The sequence below is a fragment of the Pseudochaenichthys georgianus genome, chromosome 15 (assembly GCF_902827115.2).
Source record: "Pseudochaenichthys georgianus chromosome 15, fPseGeo1.2, whole genome shotgun sequence".
Taxonomy (NCBI): domain Eukaryota; kingdom Metazoa; phylum Chordata; class Actinopteri; order Perciformes; family Channichthyidae; genus Pseudochaenichthys; species Pseudochaenichthys georgianus.
In genome coordinates, this window is record NC_047517.1 from 36,866,766 (window position 1) to 36,890,202 (window position 23,437).

General features: G+C 42.3%; 1 protein-coding gene across 2 annotated transcripts in view; it reads right to left on the reverse strand.

Moving 5' to 3' along the window:
* Nucleotides 1-23,437, reverse strand: part of sptbn1 (spectrin, beta, non-erythrocytic 1) — a 90,476-nt gene that overhangs the window by 60,771 nt on the left and 6,268 nt on the right. The window contains exons 1-2 of one of the 2 annotated variants that reach the window (XM_071205669.1): nt 18,546-19,288; nt 717-868 (exon numbers count right to left, since the gene is read on the reverse strand). In XM_071205669.1, coding sequence (XP_071061770.1) covers nt 717-868; nt 18,546-18,741 — 348 coding nt within the window. In that variant the 5' untranslated portion in view covers nt 18,742-19,288. Of the gene's footprint in view, nt 1-716; nt 869-18,545; nt 19,289-23,437 lie in introns of those variants that run through there. The other variant, XM_034100366.2, reaches the window with a different exon arrangement.

The following is a 23,437-nucleotide window of genomic DNA, read 5'->3' on the forward strand; positions in this document are numbered from 1 at the left end:
GTGTGTGTGTGTGTGGGTGAGTGAGAGAGAGTGTGTGTGTGTGCAGCCAGAGAGTGACAGAAAATGAGTGTGTGTGTGTCTGTGAGCGTGTGTAGTGAGAGAGAGTGTCTGTCTGTAGTGAGAGTGTCTGTCTGTGAGAGAGAGAGAGAGAGAGAGAGAGAGAGAGAGAGAGAGAGAGAGAGAGTGTGTGTGTGTGTGTGAGTGAGTGAGTGAGTGAGAGTGAGTGAGTGAGAGTGTGTGTGTGTGTGTGTGTGTGTGTGTGTGTGTGTGTGTGCAGCCAGAGAGTGACAGAAAATGAGTGTGTGTGTGTGTGTGTGTGTGTGTGTGTGTGTGTGTGTAGTGAGAAAGGGAGAGAGAGTGTCTGTCTGTGTGTGTGTGAGAGTTAGTGTGTGTGTGTGTGTGTGTGTGTGTGTGTGTGTGTGTGTGTGTGGTGAGAAAGAGAGAGAGTTAGTGTGTGTGTGTGTGTGTGTGTGTGTGTGTGTGTGTGTGTGTGTGTGTGTGTGTGTGTGTGTGTGTGTGTGTGTGTGTGTGTGTGGCCAGAGAGTGACAGAAAATGAACAGAATATAGAAGCAGGTCACTTTGCAGCAAGACATCAGAGTATTAAGTGTATCGCTCGTATCTTTTCAGTTCGTTGAAGAAAACGATAGTTATGGGCCGGCTTCTGCCCCTCCCCCGCTGCCCTTCCAAAGAAAAGCCCCACGGCGCGTGCACTCACCAGCCTCTCTCCGGACAGGACCTCCAGCAGCTTGATGAGCGAGCGCCCGTCCCTCAGGTCCATGTACAGGTCTGTGATCCTGCAGGAGACCCTGGACAGGTGGGAGTTCACCCACTTAGTGAAGGTCTTCTTCTGCACCGCCTCCCGCTCATCTGCAGAGAGAGGTCAGAGGTCAGGAAGGAAACAGGAAGTGAAGCGATAACAAAACGTAAAGACGAGGAGGAAACTTGTAGCCTTGGACCCTTTCTCAAAGTCCAACGTGATGTTAAATCTAAATACTAAATCTAAATACCAGAGAGGCGAAAACTGCATTTAGATACATTTTGTTGATGAATATGAATTAAGAGATTGATCGACCCTTTCACTCGAGTGATGATTACTTGGAGTGTCTCCATGTTTCCTAAGTGTGTGTGTTCTGAGCATCCCATACACTCATTGTTCCTAAAAGGCGTGTGTGTGGGAGAGGTTTCCTGTGTCTGACAGAGCAGACTAACACACACACACACACACACACACACACACACACACACACACACACACACACACACACACACACACACACACACACAACTTAGTTTATATCCCACAGTCTTCGTGATGATTGTTACTGATGATGCGTGGTAGTAGTGTGTGTGTGTGTGTGTGTGTGTACACAGTATATCAGAGTGTTTCCTTGGCTGGCTCAGTTGCCATGACAACGGACAGGAGGAAGTTGCATAAGGAGGAGAGGGCGTGACACCTCCCACACACACTCACAGTATTTTACACACACACTGAATAGAAAGTATTTTTCTTCTGTAAAGTAACTATTCAAACAGTATGTTGCTCTTATCCAGCCGCTGATGTTCTAATAAACACACACACACACACACACACACACACACACACACACACACACACACCTTTTGTGTTTTTTTTATAATAAGCTTCTTTTCGAACCGTCACTTGTGAAGTTAGTCAGAAGAGATTTGCATGAAAGCTTTATTCTTCCAGCCCATGGCACCGTTTACAACGCTTCACTTTTCCAGGATTTGTTTTTCACTAAACTTAATTTGTCGTGTAAAAATAAGTTAATTGTTTTGGCAAAAGATGGACGATCGACTGATGCTCCAACTCGGTGCTGAAAAAGAGACTCGACTGAACTCCGTGCGACCCCTGAAAGGAAACGGGACACACACACACAAGTGATAACAACCCCTGACTGTTTTGTACATGCAAACAAATATGCATGACCTTCAGTGTGTGTGTGTGTGTGTGTGTGTGTGTGTGTGTGTGTGTGTGTGTGTGTGTGTGTGTGTGTGTGTGTGTGTGTGTGTGTGTGTGTGTGCAGAGGGACAATAGCGTGATTGTTCGCTGGCATTCGGCGGCTTTATCACTCGGCACACACACACTATGGAGGATTCCTCGTATCACGGTGGAAGCAGAAATATGTGGACAACAAGACGACATGCCGCACACACACACACACACACACACACACACACACTAATGTCTTCAAAGGATACTGTTGCATCCACATCACAAAGCCGTTTGTGTGTGTGTGTGTGTGTGTGTGTGTGTGTGTGTGTGTGTGTGTGTGTGTGTGTGTGTGAACTAAGGTATTGCCGGGATGTCTGTCTGTAGGTCAATAACACAAACACACACCCAATTACCGCTTAGCATGACCTTAACCTGAGGAAACGCACATGCCAGACCATTTGGTTGAAAAAACAAAAAACACACACACAGGAATGTGCATCCTGAACATCATGTGAGGCTTCATTCTTCATATCATCGTGTGAACGCATCTCACACACACACACACACACACGTTTTTCAGTGTTTTTCAATACATTACGAAGTTCATTCGGTAAATGATGGTCCGATTTAGAGTAAATAGATTCTAAAGCAGCGTCTGATTGAAGACTGAAACACAAGATGGCCGTGGACACAAAAAAATATAAGAAAATGTAGGAACAGCAAACAAAAAATGACAATATATCAAACACACACATATCAGTCCACAGCTGTGTTCCCCTGGGCTGAAGTCTATCTGTTGTGTGTGTGTTATTCAGTTCAGGAATACATTTTTAATTTGTTATTATCCAGAGCAGGTCCACACACACACACACACACACACACACACACACACACACACACACACACACACACACACACACACACAAACACACACAGGAATGTGGTGTGTGTTTGTGTGTGGGGGATTTTGGGGGAAATGTCTGAACAGTTAGTTGTGTTTTTGCAGTTTACTCCCTCTTCCAATAATGGATGTGTTCTGTGACACACACACACACACACACACACACACACACACACACACACACACACACACACACACACACACACACACACACACACACACCAGAGTAAGGGTAATATTCGGCGGCCTCCCAGTTCCTCCTGTGGGAGATCAGGAATGCTAGAATCCAGGAATTGCAAAACTAGAAGTGTGTATTTTGATAAGGTTATACGATCGTCGTTGTGTGTGTGTGTGAGTGTCGTTGTGTGTGTGTGTGTGTGTGAGTGTCGTTGTGTGTGTTTGGCTAAAGTCATGCGATCCAGTGTGAATGGCCCAGAACTGGGTTACATTTGGAAACAGCACAGACACGGGAGACTGAACAGAGCAGTGTGTGTGTGTGTGTGTGTGTGTGTGTGTGTGTGTGTGTGTGTGTGTGTGTGTGTCTCTGTCTGTTAGTGGAAACAGATGTTTGATATGTTCGGCCTGTCTTACACACACAGCCCTCCTCCTCCTCTCTCACCGACACGTTTGAGAGAGGGATTCCGTGTACAACCAGAATTAAAGTCTCCATTGTGTTGGTTTACTTTTGACAGGGAAAAAGCTCCACCTTTAAGACACAACCTGCATCAGGCGCCCTCGACATTCAATCAGGAATGAAGTTCAATATTTTTTAAAGGAAAATATCTTCTACTTTGATGGTTTCCCAATAAAGGATTTGAGTTGTGATTATTCTTGTTTAGTATAATAGATGTGAAGAAGGGAGATAATTAACACACTGAATTTCCCACAAGAGCTTGCAAAGAATATAATATGTTTATTATACGGTTACATGCTACAGAAGCACGTTGCCCATAAACTACATGTCCCACAATGCATCTCAAATATGACTTTTTTTTTCTCGGAATTTGCCTTTTTTTCTTCAAAATATGCATTTTTTCATAGAATTCCTTTTTCTCAGAATTAGATTTTTATTTCAAAATGTCACTTCTATTTCTTTTTTCTCCAGAATTTGGCTTTTCTTTTTAAATCATTTTGGGACATACGCACTGAAAAGACTTGCAATTATTTGCCCTAGACTTCTGCTTTCAGACGTAGTTAATTATGAAGTTATTACCCTATCCGATGATAATCCAATGCAGAGGCAATGATGTAATACATTATTTTATATATATGATATATTTATATATGTATTTTTATATAGTCTTAAAGTTACAACCGGCCCTTTGAGTGCAACCATAATGCTGATGTGGCCCGCGATGAAATTGAGTTTGACACCCCTGCCTTAAAAGAAGGCCTAGAATAAAAAACACTCAGGAAATAAAAGCTATGCGTTTCATCATGGTTCCAAAACATCCTACAGTCAGACAGCAGGACACCGGAAGATCCCTCAGCCAATCACAGGACACCATACTGAGTCTGCAGGAGGCCCAGCCAATCACACTGACCTATGCTAAAGTCTGAAATCTGAGAGCAGAGTCTGAATGAATGCAAACTCACACTCACACACACACACACACTCACAGAGCTGCAGTGTGTTCCCATGGGAGCAGAAAGTGAGGCAGAATGTGAACAGAGGACCATTGAGAGTGAACACTGCCTGATTATCAGCCGGCAGACATATGTCCCGCACACTCCGCTCCTTTCAGACAAAACTGTTTGGGTCCCGTCCAGATCCAGTCTCTTTAAACCCCAGGCCAGGCTAGATTAGGGCTTTGGGTTGGGGTTCACCTGGAGTTAAAATAAGGCTAATCCAAATTCAAAGCCCTGTGAGGAAGTTTGACCGACCGTACACTAGGGCTGCTCCATCTCGATTATTTGGCCAGGTGACACTTGTGCTTTTAAATTTCGGTTTTTATCTTACTAGTGTTTTGTATTGTTTTTACGTCATGTAGGAGATTTTTCCATCGGTGGCTTCAGATCTGGTTTCATCGTCTCGTGTTTTACATTTGTTTCATGTCCCGTCTGTTTTTATGCTATGCAGTTGTTGATGTGCAGCACTTTGTTTTTAAATGTGCTATCGAAATAAAATGGATTTGGGTCAATAATTGTAATTGCGATTATTAAATGCGATTATTCATTGACTTTGAAAACATTTATTGGAGAAAAAAAATGTGAACAGTATGTTTTTAACAGTTGATTACCCTGAACTTTAAGTAGAATTCAACTGAAACACCAAATTATTATTTTTTTTAATCGTTGAAAGCCATAATCGTAATTAAAATATGATTAATTGAGCAGCCCTACCGTACACATCTGGAGGAGTTAGTCAGCCACTGGGTGGGACAATGTGGAGTCTCCAATGAATTAATTTGAAGTAGCTAAACTGACATTTTGCGAAATCGTCATTTAAAAAGAGGCCCTGTCGTTGTTTAAATGGTCTGCAAAGACTACACTCCCTGTGTTACCTCCAGAGGGAGTCTTCTTTGTTTACGTCTGTAACATAGTGACATCAGTATGTAACACTTGCACTTCTATTGGCTAGCACTCCAACACATAGTACGTGATACGGATAAGGGGTGGGACATCTCTAAGCGGTTAACCAATCACAACAGAGCCGGCCAGCTAACCAATCAGAGCAGACTGGGCTCTGGTTTCAGACAGAGGGTGAAAAGAGGTGCTGCAACACAGTATGAGAAACATAAAGAGCTTTTTGAACATTAAAGCATGGAGACATGTAGAGACACTACATACTGATATACACCTGAACATCAGCAGGAGAGGACTCTTTAAAGTAGAGACACTACATACTGATATACACCTGAACATCAGCAGGAGAGGACTCTTTAAAGTAGAGACACTACATACTGATATACACCTGAACATCAGCAGGAGAGGACTCTTTAAAGTAGAGACACTACATACTGATATACACCTGAACATCAGCAGGAGAGGACTCTTTAAAGTAGAGACACTACATACTGATATACACCTGAACATCAGCAGGAGAGGACTCTTTAAAGTAGAGACACTGCATACTGATATACACCTGAACATCAGCAGGAGAGGACTCTTTAAAGTAGAGACACTACATACTGATATACACCTGAACATCAGCAGGAGAGGACTCTTTAAAGTAGAGACACTACATACTGATATACACCTGAACATCAGCAGGAGAGGACTCTTTAAAGTAGAGACACTACATACTGATATACACCTGAACATCAGCAGGAGAGGACTCTTTAAAGTAGAGACACTACATACTGATATACACCTGAAAGTTAGATTAGCATAATAGGGCCTCTTTAAAGTATGCACAATTTTAAAAAGTGAATATTTTCAAGTGTAAATGAAACTGAAAATTCATGAATCATGTAATGAGTGTCCTCTTTCTTGTTACGTCAATTACTCTGAACTGAACCCCTTTCAGGATAAACCTGCTACAAAGCGTGGCAGCGGCAGAACAGTCAAACTCTCACACACACACACACACACACACACACACACACACACACACAGTAGATGTTTATGTCCTTGAAGATAAGATAGAAAAATAACATTCACACACACAGATACATCTTTCAAGGAAACACTGGCAGCAACATCTCACTTTAACATTCCTGCTGCATGTCCACACACACACACACACACACACACACACACACACACACACACACACACACACACACTGTCAGTCAGCAGGAAATGAATGATGTCCGTATAAATAAACTTTTCTTCATTACAGTCACCGTGTTAACTTCAGCACGGTGACTGATCGCTGCGGGAGGCCTGGCATTCCTCAGCGCTGAGCAAAGAGCCTGTGTGTGTGTGTGTGTGTGTGTGTGTGTCACTGTGTTGCTAATGAAACAACAGCACAGTGTAACACACATCCATCTTTATCTCATAACTTTCCTTTTGTCCAACACTTCATCTTATCAGGCGACAGAAACATCTCGATCGTGAGCTTCATGTCGGGATCGTTACAGATGCATTCCTGCTTTAACATTCACGTGGAAACAGTTTGGTTATTATTCAAAGACTACGTACACTAACCCTGCATGTATTGCTTTCTTATGAGATTTTTAGCGTATTCTTTTGTGCTCTGTTGACGGGGCAAATGCCACCTGGAGAAATAAAGGTTTCATTCATTCATAAAAACGTTCTTTGTACTATTTTTCATTAACACACAGTAAGTTATTATCGGAGTCTGAGGAATGGAGCAAGTACAGCAAACGCGTCCCTTTTCAAAACTTAAAATAGTCCCTACAATAAGATGATTATATTTATACAACTACATATATGACTTATATTTTACCTACATAAACTAACTTACAACATGTATTTTAATAAGGAAAACACATAATTGTAGGACCCTAGATTAGGGCTGCATGATTTTGGGTAAAAATCTAATTGCGATTTTTTTTCCTGACAAATATTGCGATATTTGTTTTTAAGCGACCCAACGGAAGTTTATTGTAAAATGCGGCCATATCTTCGGCTAGGAAGGTCGTATCAACGTGCAGCCCGAGCGAAAAAACTAAACGTACATGAAACTTCCGTTGGGTTGCTTTAAAGCCAAGCTTCAGTTTCAGACTCACCCTGGGAAAGCTCCACTGGAAGCCATTTGGAAAGGGCAGGCACTTTCAAAAGCTCTTGGCAGGTGATTGGATCAATCTGTCTATCACCTTCTATCATGGGCCACTTCTGATTGGTTAACAATGGCTGGTGCATGTGGAGCACAGCCCTTCTGATTGGTGTGGATGACTGACACACAAGAAAAAGTATTTAAAATCGATTAATCGTTCAGCCGACGCTGATATCTTTCCAAGACATACTGTAGTAATGATCGGCTGTAAATTGCTCTGAACTTTAATTGAGCTAAGAGTAGGATTAGACGGTTGCCTGGATGCGGTCAGCTGTTCCAAAGTGTCACATGGCTATTAATATTTCATGTAATCTAGAGTAGTGCAGGTGGCCGTTTCTTCAGCTAATCTAAGAGGTGAGGTTGTTTTGGAAGGCAGGACGTCTTTTTCCCAAAACCCACGTTCCAAGTTTCCCACCAAATGGAAAACTTTTTTTACGTTACATTTTGTACTATCGTATTTTACAGGAATGTGTTCAAGAGTTTAACTGGAGCTAATGTGAGTTCACGTCATGTCTTTGAGTCGAGTTACAGTGGAATTGTTTGTAGAAAAAGACATTTACTTCTTATAAGGCTGTAACTTCACAAAGATCTACTTGATTTGATGAATGTGTAGGGCTTACATCTCATCTTCAGATTTAGTCTCGAATACATTTTGCACAAGAGGTCGGTTAATTTGGTTAATCAGAGGTGCATTAGGAAACGACCTCCTAATGGCATGTGCAGGCAAACTGATCCCAGCTCAGTAATCCAGTTCCAATCAGAAACAGTGAGCTCTGAGCCGGCAGCAGGACGTGGGGTCTGTCAGTTTATTAGGTGATCGTTTCTTCCTTTCATCACCTCCGCAGGGCGCCGTTTGTTCAACAGTTGGCTGCTGCAGCTGTCGCTAACGTTTACCTGAGGTTAGAAACAGAGGCAGCTATTTTTAGCAACGTACACACCCGAGCACAAACATGCATTATGTGTCCTTTCAACTGTCACGCTCAGGTGAGATACGTTATCAGAGCTGTGGATAACGGATGCATTTGATGTATGACTCAAAAACATGTCGTCTGTGGACCTTCCTGATGTCAGCTTCTCAATGAATATTTGGGACGGGTGGCGCAGTGGTCTGTGCATCTGATCATCAGATCAAGGGGTGCTGGGGAACTCCAGTTCGAAACCCGCTCCTGCGTCAGGCCGTTGTGTCCTTGGGCAAGACGCTTCACCTGAACTTGCTCCACAGTGACCATTGCATGTATAACAAATATGTGTAATGTGTATCTGTAAAGCGCTTTGAGCATCTGGAAAAGCGCTATAATAAATGCAAGGAATTTTTATTATTATATGTATTTGCATGAAGGATGCCGTGTGGTAACGTTAGCAACTACGACCACCAATCAGCAGCTTCTCCTTTCAGTTCATTTCGTCGTCAAATTAAGAACTGCATTAACTTGCAAATACTTTTAAATAGTTCTGCAGCTAAACGCTATACTGTAGCTCCAGACTATCCAATGGTGAGAAAATAACTTTAATGTCTTCAATTAATTTTTATAAATGAACAATATATTTATTAATAGAACAGTTAGCGATTCATTTAGTCGTTGCCAACTAATCTGTGCACCGTATTTATTATAATGAGCACAGTTGTTATGTTGGTCAGAAACATGTGGCTTCAAGAAAACCAGAAATAAACTAATGGAATATTATCTTCACTTCAGTTATCAACAGATGTGACCGCAGAGGTTTGTGGTTTCAGTTCACTTCCCCTTTTCTAAATAAAAAAAATAGCCACACACACACACACACACACACACACACACACACACACACACACACACACACACACACACACACACACACACACACACACACACACACACACACACACACACACACACACACACACACACACACACACACACACACACCACACACACACACACACACACACACACACACACACACACACACACACACACACACACACACACACACACACACACACACACACACACACACACACACACACACACACACACACACACACACACACACACACACACACACACACACACACACACCACACACACACACACACACACACACACACACACACACACACACACACACACACACACACACACACACACAACTCCAGCTCAGAGCTCACTCTTCAAAAGTGTTTCTATGTTTTCAACTTCTTCTGAGGAATGTCTGATTAGGCGAACTCCAATAACCTCACACAACGCAACACACTTATAACGGGAACATCACAGGTTCTTTCTGAGCTTTTATAAAAGGCGTTTTTGCTATTAAAAAAACACAAGAGATGTTCATGGTTGACTTAAGAAAAGACATCACATACTGAAAGGGTTATGAGGTGATAGGCAGACCGGTCACACTGTCAACGCTACACTTCTTTATTTATATATTTCATGGCAACAGGTTTTCAGTTAACTAAGAGGTTCTTTATCACAATTCAAAAAGCATACATTTTAAAATAATCTGCCAAAATGATGCCGAGTGTACTTGTTAATAATATGATAAAACAAAGGAGATTAAATTAACAAATAACATCTGACATTGACATGATAGGTTGAAGTGTGTTATATAAATATTTAATGGGTTAAGAGATCTGTGTTTATATTTATATTCATGTTATTCAATTTAAATACTTGCCCCTTAAGGCCTTTGCACACCTCTTTCCTCAAAATGGTGGTTTTTGTAATGAACACAGAACCCAAATATTATGCTTCAAAAAAATATGTCTTTTTTTCCCGAGCAATGGCGTGAACAAGTTTTATAAAACATTAATTTAAAAATAAATAATAATTTAAACCGCTAAGACTTGGTTAATGCCAAGTATATTTTAAAAGCTATATTATAGGGAAATTGCTCCGTTTTAAAACCATTTATTTGACGAGTGCATGGAGGAAGTTTGACAATAAAAGGTCAATAAAACCTATTTTATTACACGGTAACATTTAAAAAAATGTCTTTAGAAAAAGCAGATTTTTCTCCAAATAAAAGGCATAAAATGCTCTTATTTTGAAATCATTTAAGGGATGAGTGCACCATGAGATCAGAAGCTGCTGAGAGGACAATATTTAAAAGTGATGATGAAGGACAGAGGAGGAGGAGGAGGAGGAGAAGGAGGATGAGGAGGAGGAGGATGAGGAGGAGTGAAGCCTTTGTCTGACTTTTATCAAGAGGAGACTGCCTTTTAATTTCACTAAGAGGAGGGAGAGGGAGGAGAGGGGGAAGAGGGGGAAGAGGGGAGAGGAGAGGGGGAGGAGAGGGAGGAGAGGGGGAGGAGAGGGAGGAGAGGGGGAAGAGGGGAGAGGAGAGGGGGAGGAGAGGGGGAGGAGAGGGAGGAGAGGGGGCATAACAGACGCTCTGCAGAAGCTCATGAAACATTGAAGAGGAGGAGGAAGAGGCGAAGAGGACGGAGGACGAAGGAGAACATAAACACCTTTTAAACCGACAGAAAGTGACATAAAGAAAGGGGGATGAGGGTGGTGGGCTTTCAGGACCCACTCCCCAAAGATAATCCTCACACACTGTCACACACTGTCACACACTGTCACACACACATATTCCCAAAGCACCAAGATGTCCGCTGATTGGCTGGCTCAGGACAACCGGAGCAGAGGGGGATGCTGGGAGCAGAAGGATGGGGGTTTTGTTCTGCAAGCATGGCAGTGTGTGTGAGCAGTGTGTGTGAGCAGTGTGTGTGTGAGCAGTGTGTGTGTGAGCAGTGTGTGTGACAAATGATGATGAATCGGTTTGTTTTTTTACAGTATTTTCCGTCACAATGCAAACATAAAATGTTAAAGGTCCCATGTCATGCTTTTCTGGTTATGACCCGTCCCCTCGTTATGAAGGTTTTTCTGCAGAGTCTCAAAGAACACCCTGAAGCGAGTAGAACTCTAACACAGAGAAGACCTGTCTGCTGCCCCAGAACGCCTCGTTGGACGTTTCTCTTTTTCCATTTGTTTCTTCCAGGAACCCAAATGGACCAATCCACGGAGCTCCTCACTCACCAGGACCCCTTGGCGTCACCATCAAACGCAGTGGGGGACCTTTAGAGTACCCTTTCAACTAGCAGGGAGTCCCATTGACTTGCATAGAGCTCCCTGGTTGGTAATAGTGAGTTGGGATCACGGAGAAATGCTCGCAGACCCCTTGACTCACAGCGTTATCAACCTTTTTCTTTCTCAGTATCAAGCCACACTAGTGGTGCACGATAATTATCGGTCCGATATTAGGAATTATGACGTCATCCCGATAAACCCGATAAAAGTATTAATAGCCCCGATAATATACGATGTATTTTTTGGGTAAAAAGAAAGAAAGAGATCCTGCGGTGTGGGTGGGTTGGGATGAGGGGCGCTTGTTTTTCACTCCTCCCGTGTTGCCAGTACTGTGGTGTTAGTGGTTTAGGAAGAGAGGAGTTTCTCACAAATCCAGCGCTCCCTAACTCGTGCCTGGCTGTGACGTAAATGGTGAGCGGCCGTGAAGCCAGGACAGCAAACAAACATGTCGTCGGTAGTATGGGACTATTTCAAGGTTTCAGAGTTAGATAGTTCGCTTGCTATCTGTATTAACGGATGCAGAAGTTCCACGAGGAGGGAAAAGGCAACGAGCTATAATACTTCCTGATCAGTCGCCTGAAACATCGCCATGGCTACGATGGTGTGTTAAAAGCGTACGAAGACGCCTGCGCTGCTAAACTAGCGGCGAATCCAAAGCCAGCTGCAAAGGCACCGGGGCTTTTACCTATCCACGAGGCTTTTGAAAAAGGCAAGAACTTTATTTGGGAAAATAAATCTGGTCGCTTTGAAGTCAAAACTGTTCTTGGCTTTGTTTTGTTCATAGTAGTAATGCTCATGTCCTTTGCTCACTACTAGTCTCTTTTTACCACCAGGTGTGCAAAAACTACAGGTACATTTAATATATATATTATATTATTATCGGTTATCGGTATCGGTCTTGAGAAGCAGGAAGTTATCGGTATCGGTTTCAAAAAACCAATATCGTGCATCCCTAAGCCACACTTATTGTTCTTACTTCGGCTGTGAGTGTGTGTGTGCTCAGGATGAGTTTCGCTGTGTCCCGCTGTATCGCCGACCCGGAAACCACACCAGTAAGCCAGCTCACTGAGCAGCGAGCCTCGCAACGTCCCGACCAATCAGAGCACACTGGGCTCACAGGGAGGGGGGGGGGGGGGGGGGCAGGAGCTCCAACAAGCCGTGTAGGACAGAGAGTGAATACACAGACTTTACAGAGATGCTGTGAGAAACCAATGTGAGTTTGGAACATTGAACGATGTAAATCTATTCTAGTCGACCTCAACAATGGAATTATGATCAGTAGAAATGGCCATGACATGGGACCTTTGAATAAAGTGCCACGCCCACCCTGAATTTCAAAATAAAAGGACAGGAAGCTGCTATAGATGGACATAAACTGAGTAATTAACGTATCTGCTCTTTGTTTACGTCACGTGTGCAAGTGCAGATGGATTTCCTTTTTTATCAATACATTAACTTTCAACTTAATTGTAAGTCGCTTTGGATGAAAAGGTCAGCTAAATGATATATCGATGTGTTTTTTCCTCTGTAATTTTCATTCTTTAACGTCTTTGAACGACTGCTTCTATACGTTTTAATGAACACTTAAATATACCCGCCATCTATACTTCTGTCCATCTAGCTATGTATTTACTTATCGATGTATCTCTCCATTGAATATGTATCTATCTTTATCTGTCATCTACAGTATTCAGAATGTATTTGTATACATGCCTCTGTCAATCTGCATATTATTGATCCATCCGTGTTTTTAACCATCCATCATAAATTATTCATCCTTTCTTGTATTTCCATAGCAACTCCATATTGATCCAATAATTGATCATTTCCAGGAAATTAAGTCTGATTTCTTACTTTAAGTTGCGAGAACACAAGTAATTAAAACATGTTATTCTAGAAGCCATCTTTATTTCTGACCATTTAGCCATCTATTCACTTTATCCATCCATCTATTTAATTACCTTTCTATCCATGTATGAATATATCCGTCTGTCTTCCATGTATGCTTAACTCTTTCCATCTGCCCATATCCATCTGAACATCCATCATGAATTATTCATCCTTTACCCATCCATCAATCAGCCTATCTCCATACCTAGAAACCCATATTGATCCACTGATTGATCCTTTCTAGGAAATTAAGTCTGATTTCTATCTAACTCTTAGTTGCGAGAATAGAAGATGTCCCGAGTGATTAACCAGGACATCAGTCAGCGAAAACATTTCAATCTCCCATGAGACAGTTCAGGAGGCACTTTGACGACTTGTTGCCCTCCATAATTGCTTGAATTAACAGGGGACGATCGCTCAATACGCGTCCTAACGAGGAGGGAGTGCTTCAGTCTCCTCCTCCCTCACATCTGCAGAGTAATAATCACCCTCTCATCCATATTCATCCCCCATTGGGAGTTAAACAAGCAGCTCTTTAGGACGCCCCACCACCTGAGCCACACGTGGATTGATGTCCTCTTCATCTGTCTGCGGTTATCCAGTGAGAAGTGAAACCGCTTCCTGCGGCAACAGAAAGGCTAGTACTCGTTTCTTTAAGAACACGTTTGATATCTTTAAGTCCTGGTGATAGTTTGACTTAAAGGGGACCTATCATGCACTTTGTGATGTCTTCTCTACATCAACATGTGTCCCCGGTGTGTCGGGGAACTCACGCAGCGTCAGGAAATAAAACCCTCTCTCTTTTCCTCCGTACCCAAATCTCTAAAAACGGGGAACAACGGAGCTGATCCAGATTTGCGTCCGATATGACGTAATATCTGAAATGTGGACCCACGGCCCAATCAGAAACGTTGCTATCAAAACAAAGCCCGACTGTTTTGGACGTAATATGGTCGGTGTTTACGTTAGCATCGCTAACACTCAGAGCTAACCTGTACTGGAGAGCATGTGTGTGAAGAAGCAGGAAGTAAAAAGGAACTCACCTTGTGGTATAACAGGCAAGAGAGAAAGCCTTTGAGCTCCAGACTGTTTCAGAGAGAATCCTTGATAATTCTTAAAGCTTTATCCCCAAATCAGCACTTTTGAAACAGGAAGTGAAATAGAGGGATATGAGGCATGGCTAGAATGGGTGATCTGTTTGGTCTATATTTGTATATATCTGAGTCCTATGCTATTGCCTACAAATAGCATGATACAGTAGGTGACCTTTAAGGTTTGTGGATTATTCAGGGTGAAGATACTAGAAAGGTCAATGAAAAGCTACGTTTTGAAAGTCCTGAAAACTAAAGCATGTCTGTAAAAGTTGTCTCTAAGTGCAAATTAAATGAGGCATCTACTTTATCCTTCAAACTCAATCCATCTTTAAGTCCTGATGACAGTTTGACTAAAGGGTTGAAAAGTCTATGAAAAGTGTATTGTTACTGCACAATAGACTCGAAAATACAGTTAATAAAAATATAAATGTAGAGAAACAATCCAAGCGTCAAAAAGCTATAAAATGTTCAAGAACTTCTAATATGAGATTTGTCTCGGACATGTGAATGTAGAATGGTTTACTCGTCTTTACACTCGATAAGCTCATTCTGAAGATTTGGCCAAAAGCAGATGACTTGCAGTAGGGTGATGTCTTTTTCCTGTATATAAGTACTTATAAAGTAAGCCATCGTCACCTCTACTTTCAAGTATTCAAAGTATGTCCAAGAATACATCTGCTAACAATGTAACACAGATTACAGGTGATTGTCAGAAGTGCATTATTGCAATAAGTCAGATGTTTAAGGTCGTCGACCTGAAGTCACTATTCTCACCACGGCAACAATTACATTCCCCCACATCCACACAGATCGCTTTCTTTAACGATGACTCATGAGATAATCCACCCTTTCTCTAAACACACAAAGTCAAACTTCGTCGATAAGACTTCCGATGACCCCGTGCGTCTGCAAACCACGAACGTCACGTCTTCTTCTGGGAAATATATTTTTAGCTGAAAGACCCTGAGGCGCAAATCGGCTCCTAATGGATGAAAGAAACATCAATAGATGAGCCTTTAATGGGCACACACACACACACACACGAGCTCCATTATCCTTCAGCTAAATTCAGCCCGTCGATAATTGACACCCTCCGCAGGAGAACTGTTGTCGTATTAAAACCTTTTATCGACCACACATCCATTGTTGATCTTAACATAGCTTCGTGGGATTCGCTAAGCATTGAATAGTGTTTTCCAAGGATGCATTAGTTCAAGTGACAAAGAGTGTTTCTTTTTTTTTTAACTTTTTTTTATATTGAGTCAGGCACAATGAGTTTACATTTATACAGTAAATATTTTTATTTATTTTTCCCCTTTCCCTCCCTCCCGGTCCTAGCTAGTAAAATAAATAACTAACTAAATAAATAAGATAGATACCTGTATAGGTAAAAGTAAAGTAATATAGAAGATAATATTAAAAGAAAATGTATAGATAAGGGAATAAAGAATAGTAACAGTACCCATATACTCATATGTAAACCCACATGTACATACATACACGTACCTACCTACCTGTAATGTTTAATTGAACTATTCATATTTTAGACTGCACTGTAACTTTTATCCATGTATTTTTCCTTAATGTTTATTTTATTAGCTTTTCTTTTTTAATGCTTAATGTCTTTCATTTCTTTTTTGTAAAGCACTTTGAATTACCCTGCGTCGAAAAGTGCTATATAAATAAACTTGCCTTGCCTTGCCTTACATACATACATACATACATGTATACAAAGACAGAACAAATAAATAAAAATAAATAAATAAAAAAATATAAAAAGAGACAAGAAAAAAAGGGGGAAAAAACAAACATACATTCGTAGTTCCCCCTCTTTCTCCTTAATGTAGTGTCTTAAGTTCAGCTGTGTAGGCTGTCATAGAGCCCCAGACAGATTCTAATAGTTTTGAGGAGCCCCTCAGGTTATATTTAATCTTCTCCAAGTTCAGGTACAACATTAGATGCTTTAGGTGGTATAGAAGATTTCCATTCTAGGAGTATTCTTCTTCGTGCTAAAAGAGATGCAAAGGCTATACTGTCCTTAGTTTTCCTCTTCAACATTCGGTGGCCAAGAGTGTTTCAATCGACTACATTGACAAACCCTCCTTCAGTAACTGCTGAGCTCCGACATGATGTACGAGAGCTGAATAAAATATCACAATATTTTTCAACCAAAACCTCAAAATGGATAATGTAGGGTTGGATATTGGTGCTTTTAGAAGAAAGGAACATAAATAATCCTCAGTATTGATGATATAATGACTAGCTTGCTAAAGAAAACACTTTAACTGTATTGCAGCCTAAAGCCAGGAAAAGATAACATGTATAACATTAAGATATCAAAAACCTATCGATATAATATCAATGCCATAATCGGCACTACACGTATACATATCATGGGTATAGGTAGGTGTTAGCGAGTTCAGAAAAGTCATTCCCATTGCCATGTGAACTAATTATATTCTGATAAGGAGGAATTTGGATGTTATGGTATAGCTTTAAATCATTTGCTAATAACTTGCGGTATTTTCTTTTAGACATAAGGTTTGAAAATAGATAATAACTTCATCTAGACGGTTTGAAGTGCTTCACATCACAGGCTGTGCACGTGGTGGGAGAGGAAGCGGTTTTCACAGCTGAATGAACGTTGAAGAGTAAACAGAGGGCTATCTAACATTAGGGGCAAGGTCCAGTAGATCTGAAAGGAAAGTCAGAGCACCTGGAACCAGCGTGGCTCCATTCATTCTTAAAAGTAGCCGACAATATTTCATCCATTGCTCGTTTGACTTGAATACACGTGTTATGGCAAGGACTACTTTCGGTCGTGTGCAGGTATTTCAGGGCAGCAGGAATAGGTGTCCATGTGTTGTCTTAGTAACGCGGCTTTAAAACGTGTGGAACGCAACACTCGTATCCACACAGAGATATGTTACAGGTTCAGACTTCAGATAGAGGGCGTGGTGTCGGGACATCTCAAAGAACGTTAATTGGGCTTTGCCAACGAAAATAGCCGTTTTTTGTGTAACTGCAAATTCTGAATCACGGCTCGGCATTTCTTTAAAAGATAAAGTCGTTATTTAACAGTATGTGTCAATATGTGTCGTAAATTCAGTCACACAGACGGATCTTTCACCTATAACTCCCTTATTTCCCTTATATATCAAATATGACACGTGTGAGTGATTATCAGCTAATTGAGGGAGAAGCAGACGGGCGGAAGGTCACCGGTCACATCTCGACTCTGTGAAGGAATGTGGGTGTGAGCGCAGACGGAGACATTAAAGTCGTCAGCGAGGCACTAAATACCCAGCAGCCCCTGTAATCTGTGAGCCTGGATGAATGAGGCGCAGGGTGGGGTCTGATAAACGAGATGAAGTGCTGCTGAGCACTCACAAAAAACCCTACACACTCCTGCGCTAAAGGAAACCGGAGCTAAAGTAAAGTAACTTTTCCAATGTCTGTTATGTTTGCCAACTGATTATCAATCAAGTTTATCTTAAAGTGTTCAGACTTTCTGTCGTCGGCGTGAAGCTGCGCTCAAGACGCTAAAATGACTTTCACAGCCAAGATATGGTTTTTGCAGCATTTGAATTTCAGGTACTACTTTTAAAAAACAATTCTTATCCCACTACTCGCACCGTCACGATTGTTTGTAGGGCTGCCCCCTTTTATTCCACTTAAGCCTTCGTCAACCAATATTTATTTAGTCACCTTTCTACTCCTTTGACGACTTATAGAGCAGGCTGAACCGCTACAAGCAAACGTCCTTACGGGGACAATAAAGTACATCGTATCGTATTTCCAAATAAACTCATGAGCACATCTCTGGTAACCACACAAGATTCGAGTCCAAACGCAAGGACATGTTGCAAGAAGTGAACATATCCCCTCCAGGATGTCTCTCTTTCCTTCCTGGGACTTTTTTACAGACGTCCGCGGCCCCCTTCTTACCTTGCAGCTGTTTGAAGCGGCCCTCCAGCTGGTTGTAGTTGAAGGCAGCGGTGGAGGAGAACCCGGGGCTGAGGCTGGGGCTCAGACCCCTCAGAGGGCTGCTGGCGCGGGGGTCTCCTGGCGAGGGGGACAAGGGGTAGTCCAAAGTGGGGGAAAGGGGGCCGGGGAGGCTGGCGGTGGCGCTCTGGAGCTCCATGATGAAAGATCTAGAAGAGACGCGTCCACGGGGGCGTCGAGGGGACGCTCAGCAGAGAAATGTAAGAGTTTCCAGTTGAATTCAATTGTCTTTAAGTGGGAGAGTTTCTGTTTCCTGCAGCAGGGTGGAGCTCCAGTTTCAACCGGAGTAAGACGAGTCCAGAGAGTTCCAGTTTTCAAGTTTCCAGATGAGTGAACCCGAGTTTTAAAACGCAACAGCTTCTGTTAGTGTAGAGGAATGATTCCAGACCGGTAGTCCCAACAGAGACTTCTCCAGAGGTGCGAGTCCCTCTCTGCCTCCCAACGTTTCACCAGGGCACAGAGCGCCGAATCAGCATCATGCTTCTGTTCTCTCTCCATTTATCCATCTGTCAACGTCTTCACATATCACACCTTCCCCTCGTGCAGGAGTCCACCCATCCTCCGCTCGCACACACACACATATACACACACATGCACGCGTCTGAAGAAGCAGCACAATGAGGGGGAGGTGGAGCAGGGGAGATGGAGGGAGAATGAAAGGTTTGTCGTCCTGCAGCAGCGCGGCGTCTCTCACTGGGACACCTTCAGACGGAGGGAGAGTCCCGGGGGGAGGGGCCTACAAAAGGGGCGGATATTCCACCCCAGCAGCCAATCACAGCCCTCCATTGTAGTGGTGATGTCATTGGTCATTTTGCATTAGAGTGGGAGGAGAAAGACTAACGCAGGAAAAGAGAAAGAGGAGGGTTTCTGCTCACGGTGAAGATTAAATACTATTTCCTGGTGAAAAGCCGTTGCACCTACAGATACAGATGTGTGTTTTAAAGGTGGAAAAAGACACAAAATATGTTTTCATTACTATTTTTGACACATTCTTTGAAAGGGTTTCCCTCTTAGTCAACTAATAGATTAATTAAAGCCATACTCAATTATTTGTTCTACTTTGTTACTGCTTTTAGTATTAGTAATCTAAACATGTATTTAAAAGACAGCCCTTAGATGTTGATAACGTATTCAATAAAACATGGCAGGAATAAGAAACGAGAGTTGTTTAATTATCTTCTGTTATAACTGTTCACTGAAAAGGCAAACGCAGATATATTTACAAAAGCATATCGTTCCATTTCCAGGTTTTTTTTCCCCCCATTACATTTTTGCAAATCGCTCTTAAGTCAAAGTTATACTCATGCTTGTCAAACACATTTTATATTTCTTTACACGAATAACTGAAGAATCTTTAGTGAGAATGTTTCTCCTTGCGTGGAAACAGACTGTAAAGGCATCACAAAGTGCTGCTTCTTCTAGACAATAAAAGTAATTAGAAGACTGCAGGGAGGATGTGTTGTCCAAAGGAAAAGGAAACTTAGTTGTGTGTGTGTGTGTGTGTGTATTCCTCACACACGTGCAAACATCCTGAGGAGAATATCTGAGCTCTAATATTAGAGTCTGTTGTGGAGATGTTCTTCCTGTCTGAGCCCCGCCAGCACTTCCTGTTTGAGCCTGCTGTCCAACCCCCACACACACACACACACACACACACACACACACACAACAGCACACACACACACACACACACACACACATCACACACACAACACACACACACACACACACACACACACACACACACACAACACACACACACACACACACACAACACACACACACACACACACACACACACACACACACAACACACACACCACACACACACACACCACACACACACACCACACACACACACACACACACACACACACACACACACACCACACCACACACCACACACACACACACACACACACACACACACACACACACACACCTTTAACTTCCCAGGTTTGGGAAGAACTTGGAAGGACGAGGGGAATACGCAGAAATGAGAGAGGAAGGTATCGGCTTCACTTCCTGTGTAACTCTCTGGACACACAAGCAAGGAGGGTAGAAGGTCAGAGGTCACGGCTCAAAGACAATACGTGGAAGAAATATCCATGACCCTGAAATAACTGCACGAGGAAATGCACAAGGATTGAAGGAAATGGAAGAGATACGGATTAAACTGAACGACCACATCTCGAAAACTTTCCTTTTAAAATCTTAGTTATGCAAAAAATCTTCTTTAAAAACTAAATAAAATAAAACTCAAAGTGTTCAATCATTACAGCCTCTAGTGATCGGGAGGATTTCCCCTCGTAGTTCTGAGAGGAAACACCTGCACTCTTCTTTTAAAAAGTCACAGATTGATTTTCACTTTCTAAATCACAACATCTTCACCTTCCGGCCAAAAAGAGCTGTTTCCCTTCGACTCACAAAGGAGTGCAGTGATGTAGATGATTCACATGAGAGCAAAGGTCACACACACACACAACCAGGACACACACACGCACACAACCAGAACACACACACACACAGACAACCAGGACACACACACACACACAACCAGGACACACACACACACACACACACAACACACACACACACACACACACACACACACACACACACACACACACACACACACACACACACACACACACACACACACACACACACACGAGACCTGCTTTTTAAAGAAATATGTAATTTTTAGGACGATTTGAGAGCGTACTATAATTACATCTAAATATGTTTTTCTGGCATCAAATGTTTGACACACTCGTAATCTTGTTGTCTTTTTCTGCATTAAATAGTTTTTTTATGTACCTCCATTTTACTATTTCATTTATTTAACCATCAACACTTAAGAAGGGAGTTTGAGAAGATTCCTTGCAAGTACTTTTACAAAGCTCAGTGTTGAGAGACCTAAAGCGTTCAGGTCAGAAGCGACTCAGAATGAGACGGTGTGGAGGAACGCTTCCCTCTCAACGTGCGCCCTTTGCCTCGACAGCTCCTTTCCACCGCGGGATAAAACGCTACATTTGTGAAAAAGTCCCCAGGCCGTGTTTGAGAGTTACATAAGGAGTAACCTCGAGGATAGAATATCTAATCGCGGTAATATTTTCACTTATAGTTAGTCGTTGAGGTCGCGCCGAGTTGACCATCTGAACTTCCTCCTGGTGAGTTAAAGATGAAAAGTAGAACCAGCTTCAAAACAGAGGTCAAAGGTCGGGTCACGGCTAACTGGCAGCAGATGAGGGGATATCTCTGATAGAAACACGAGGAGCGTCTCTTCAGCCAGTTTCCTCCCACAGGCCATCGGACACTGTTTAACTTATCAATATTCCAATTACTGGTATTTAGACTATTCGGCACCATTTATATTATATTGTATTTTATTGTATTTACTTGCACTATTATCCGTTTTATTGTGTTGCACTTTTGGAGGAGCCTGTGACCTCAGCATTTCAATGTCACAACTACACTGTATGATACGATATACTTTATTGTCCCCGTAAGGACATTTGTTCTGGACTCCGTCCTGCAGTTCTGCATACATGTACATATATACATGTACATATATACATGTACAAGCATAGTAGACATTAAGAGAAATACACATATCATCAGTTATACACCGTTCGTTATACACAGACGCACATACTGACAATGGCGACCTATTGCACTACCCTCATGGCCAACATTTAAAAAGTACATTTCATTTCATGTGAATGTTAAGAAGCCTAATGGACCTAGGTAGGAGTGAGTGCTAGCGGTTCGGTCTGCTCTCGGGAACCCTGAATCTTCTACCAGAAGGTATCCATGTACACAATAAAAGCCTTGACACTTTAATTGAAGCTCTCTCCTCTTATATTCCATCTTATTTGTACTTTCACTATTACCTGTTTGATAGTGTTGCCCTGTGGGAGGAGCCTGTGACATGACATGTTATTGTCGTAACTACGCTGTCGCTATGCACACATGACAATAAAAGCCTTGAATCTTGAACCTAATGTTCTGCAGACATTCTTAACATGACCACACGGTCTGTCCTCAGACTGCATTCTGATCATCTAACCCCCCCCCCCCCCCCCACCTACCCCCTCCACGGTCATCTGGCTTCCTCGTGGCTCGGGCCCTCAGGGTGACCCCGACAACGAACCACAAGCACCCTTCATGTGGCCGTACCGCAGAAACACGCCTCGGGGATGAACGCTTCCCGAGTACAGTGAGGGTTTCTACTCACACATTGTTCCCCGGCTCAGAACCAAACACGCCGAAGCTGCTTTTCGTTGTTATGCTCGCCACAGATGGAACAACGTTTGTCTTGGTCAACGCCGAGTTCTTTTAAGTCGAGATTAAAAATATTACTTTTCACATCTGCTTACCCTGAAGTCTTTTAACTTGTTTTAGCACCAAAGCACTTTGAATTGCCCTGAAAATGTGCTGTATAAATAAAGTACCTTACCTTACTGGGGATTCAATTAGACCGAGACAAAAGTAACACGACAGGAAACATTGTAGCATTAGCATTGTACAGCAGTAACAAACAGATTTAAAGTGGACTTTCTGCTGGATGTTTTGTCACTGTGTGAAGAATTGCTTTAATTTCCCTTTAAGCCCTTTCCAATCTAATGTTGCTTTTTGATTCGTTGTCCTATTTTTTTTTTTACAATTTGCCAGTGAAAAGCTGCAGCTGAAACATATAACCCAGATTCATTTTTATATATTTTTCTGCAGCCATTTAATGATGAGATGTTACATCATGCTGATGTGCTGGTGGTTGCATTCAGGGTTCAAACTTGTGGCACTGCAGTGGTGAATTTCACACCGACTCGCTG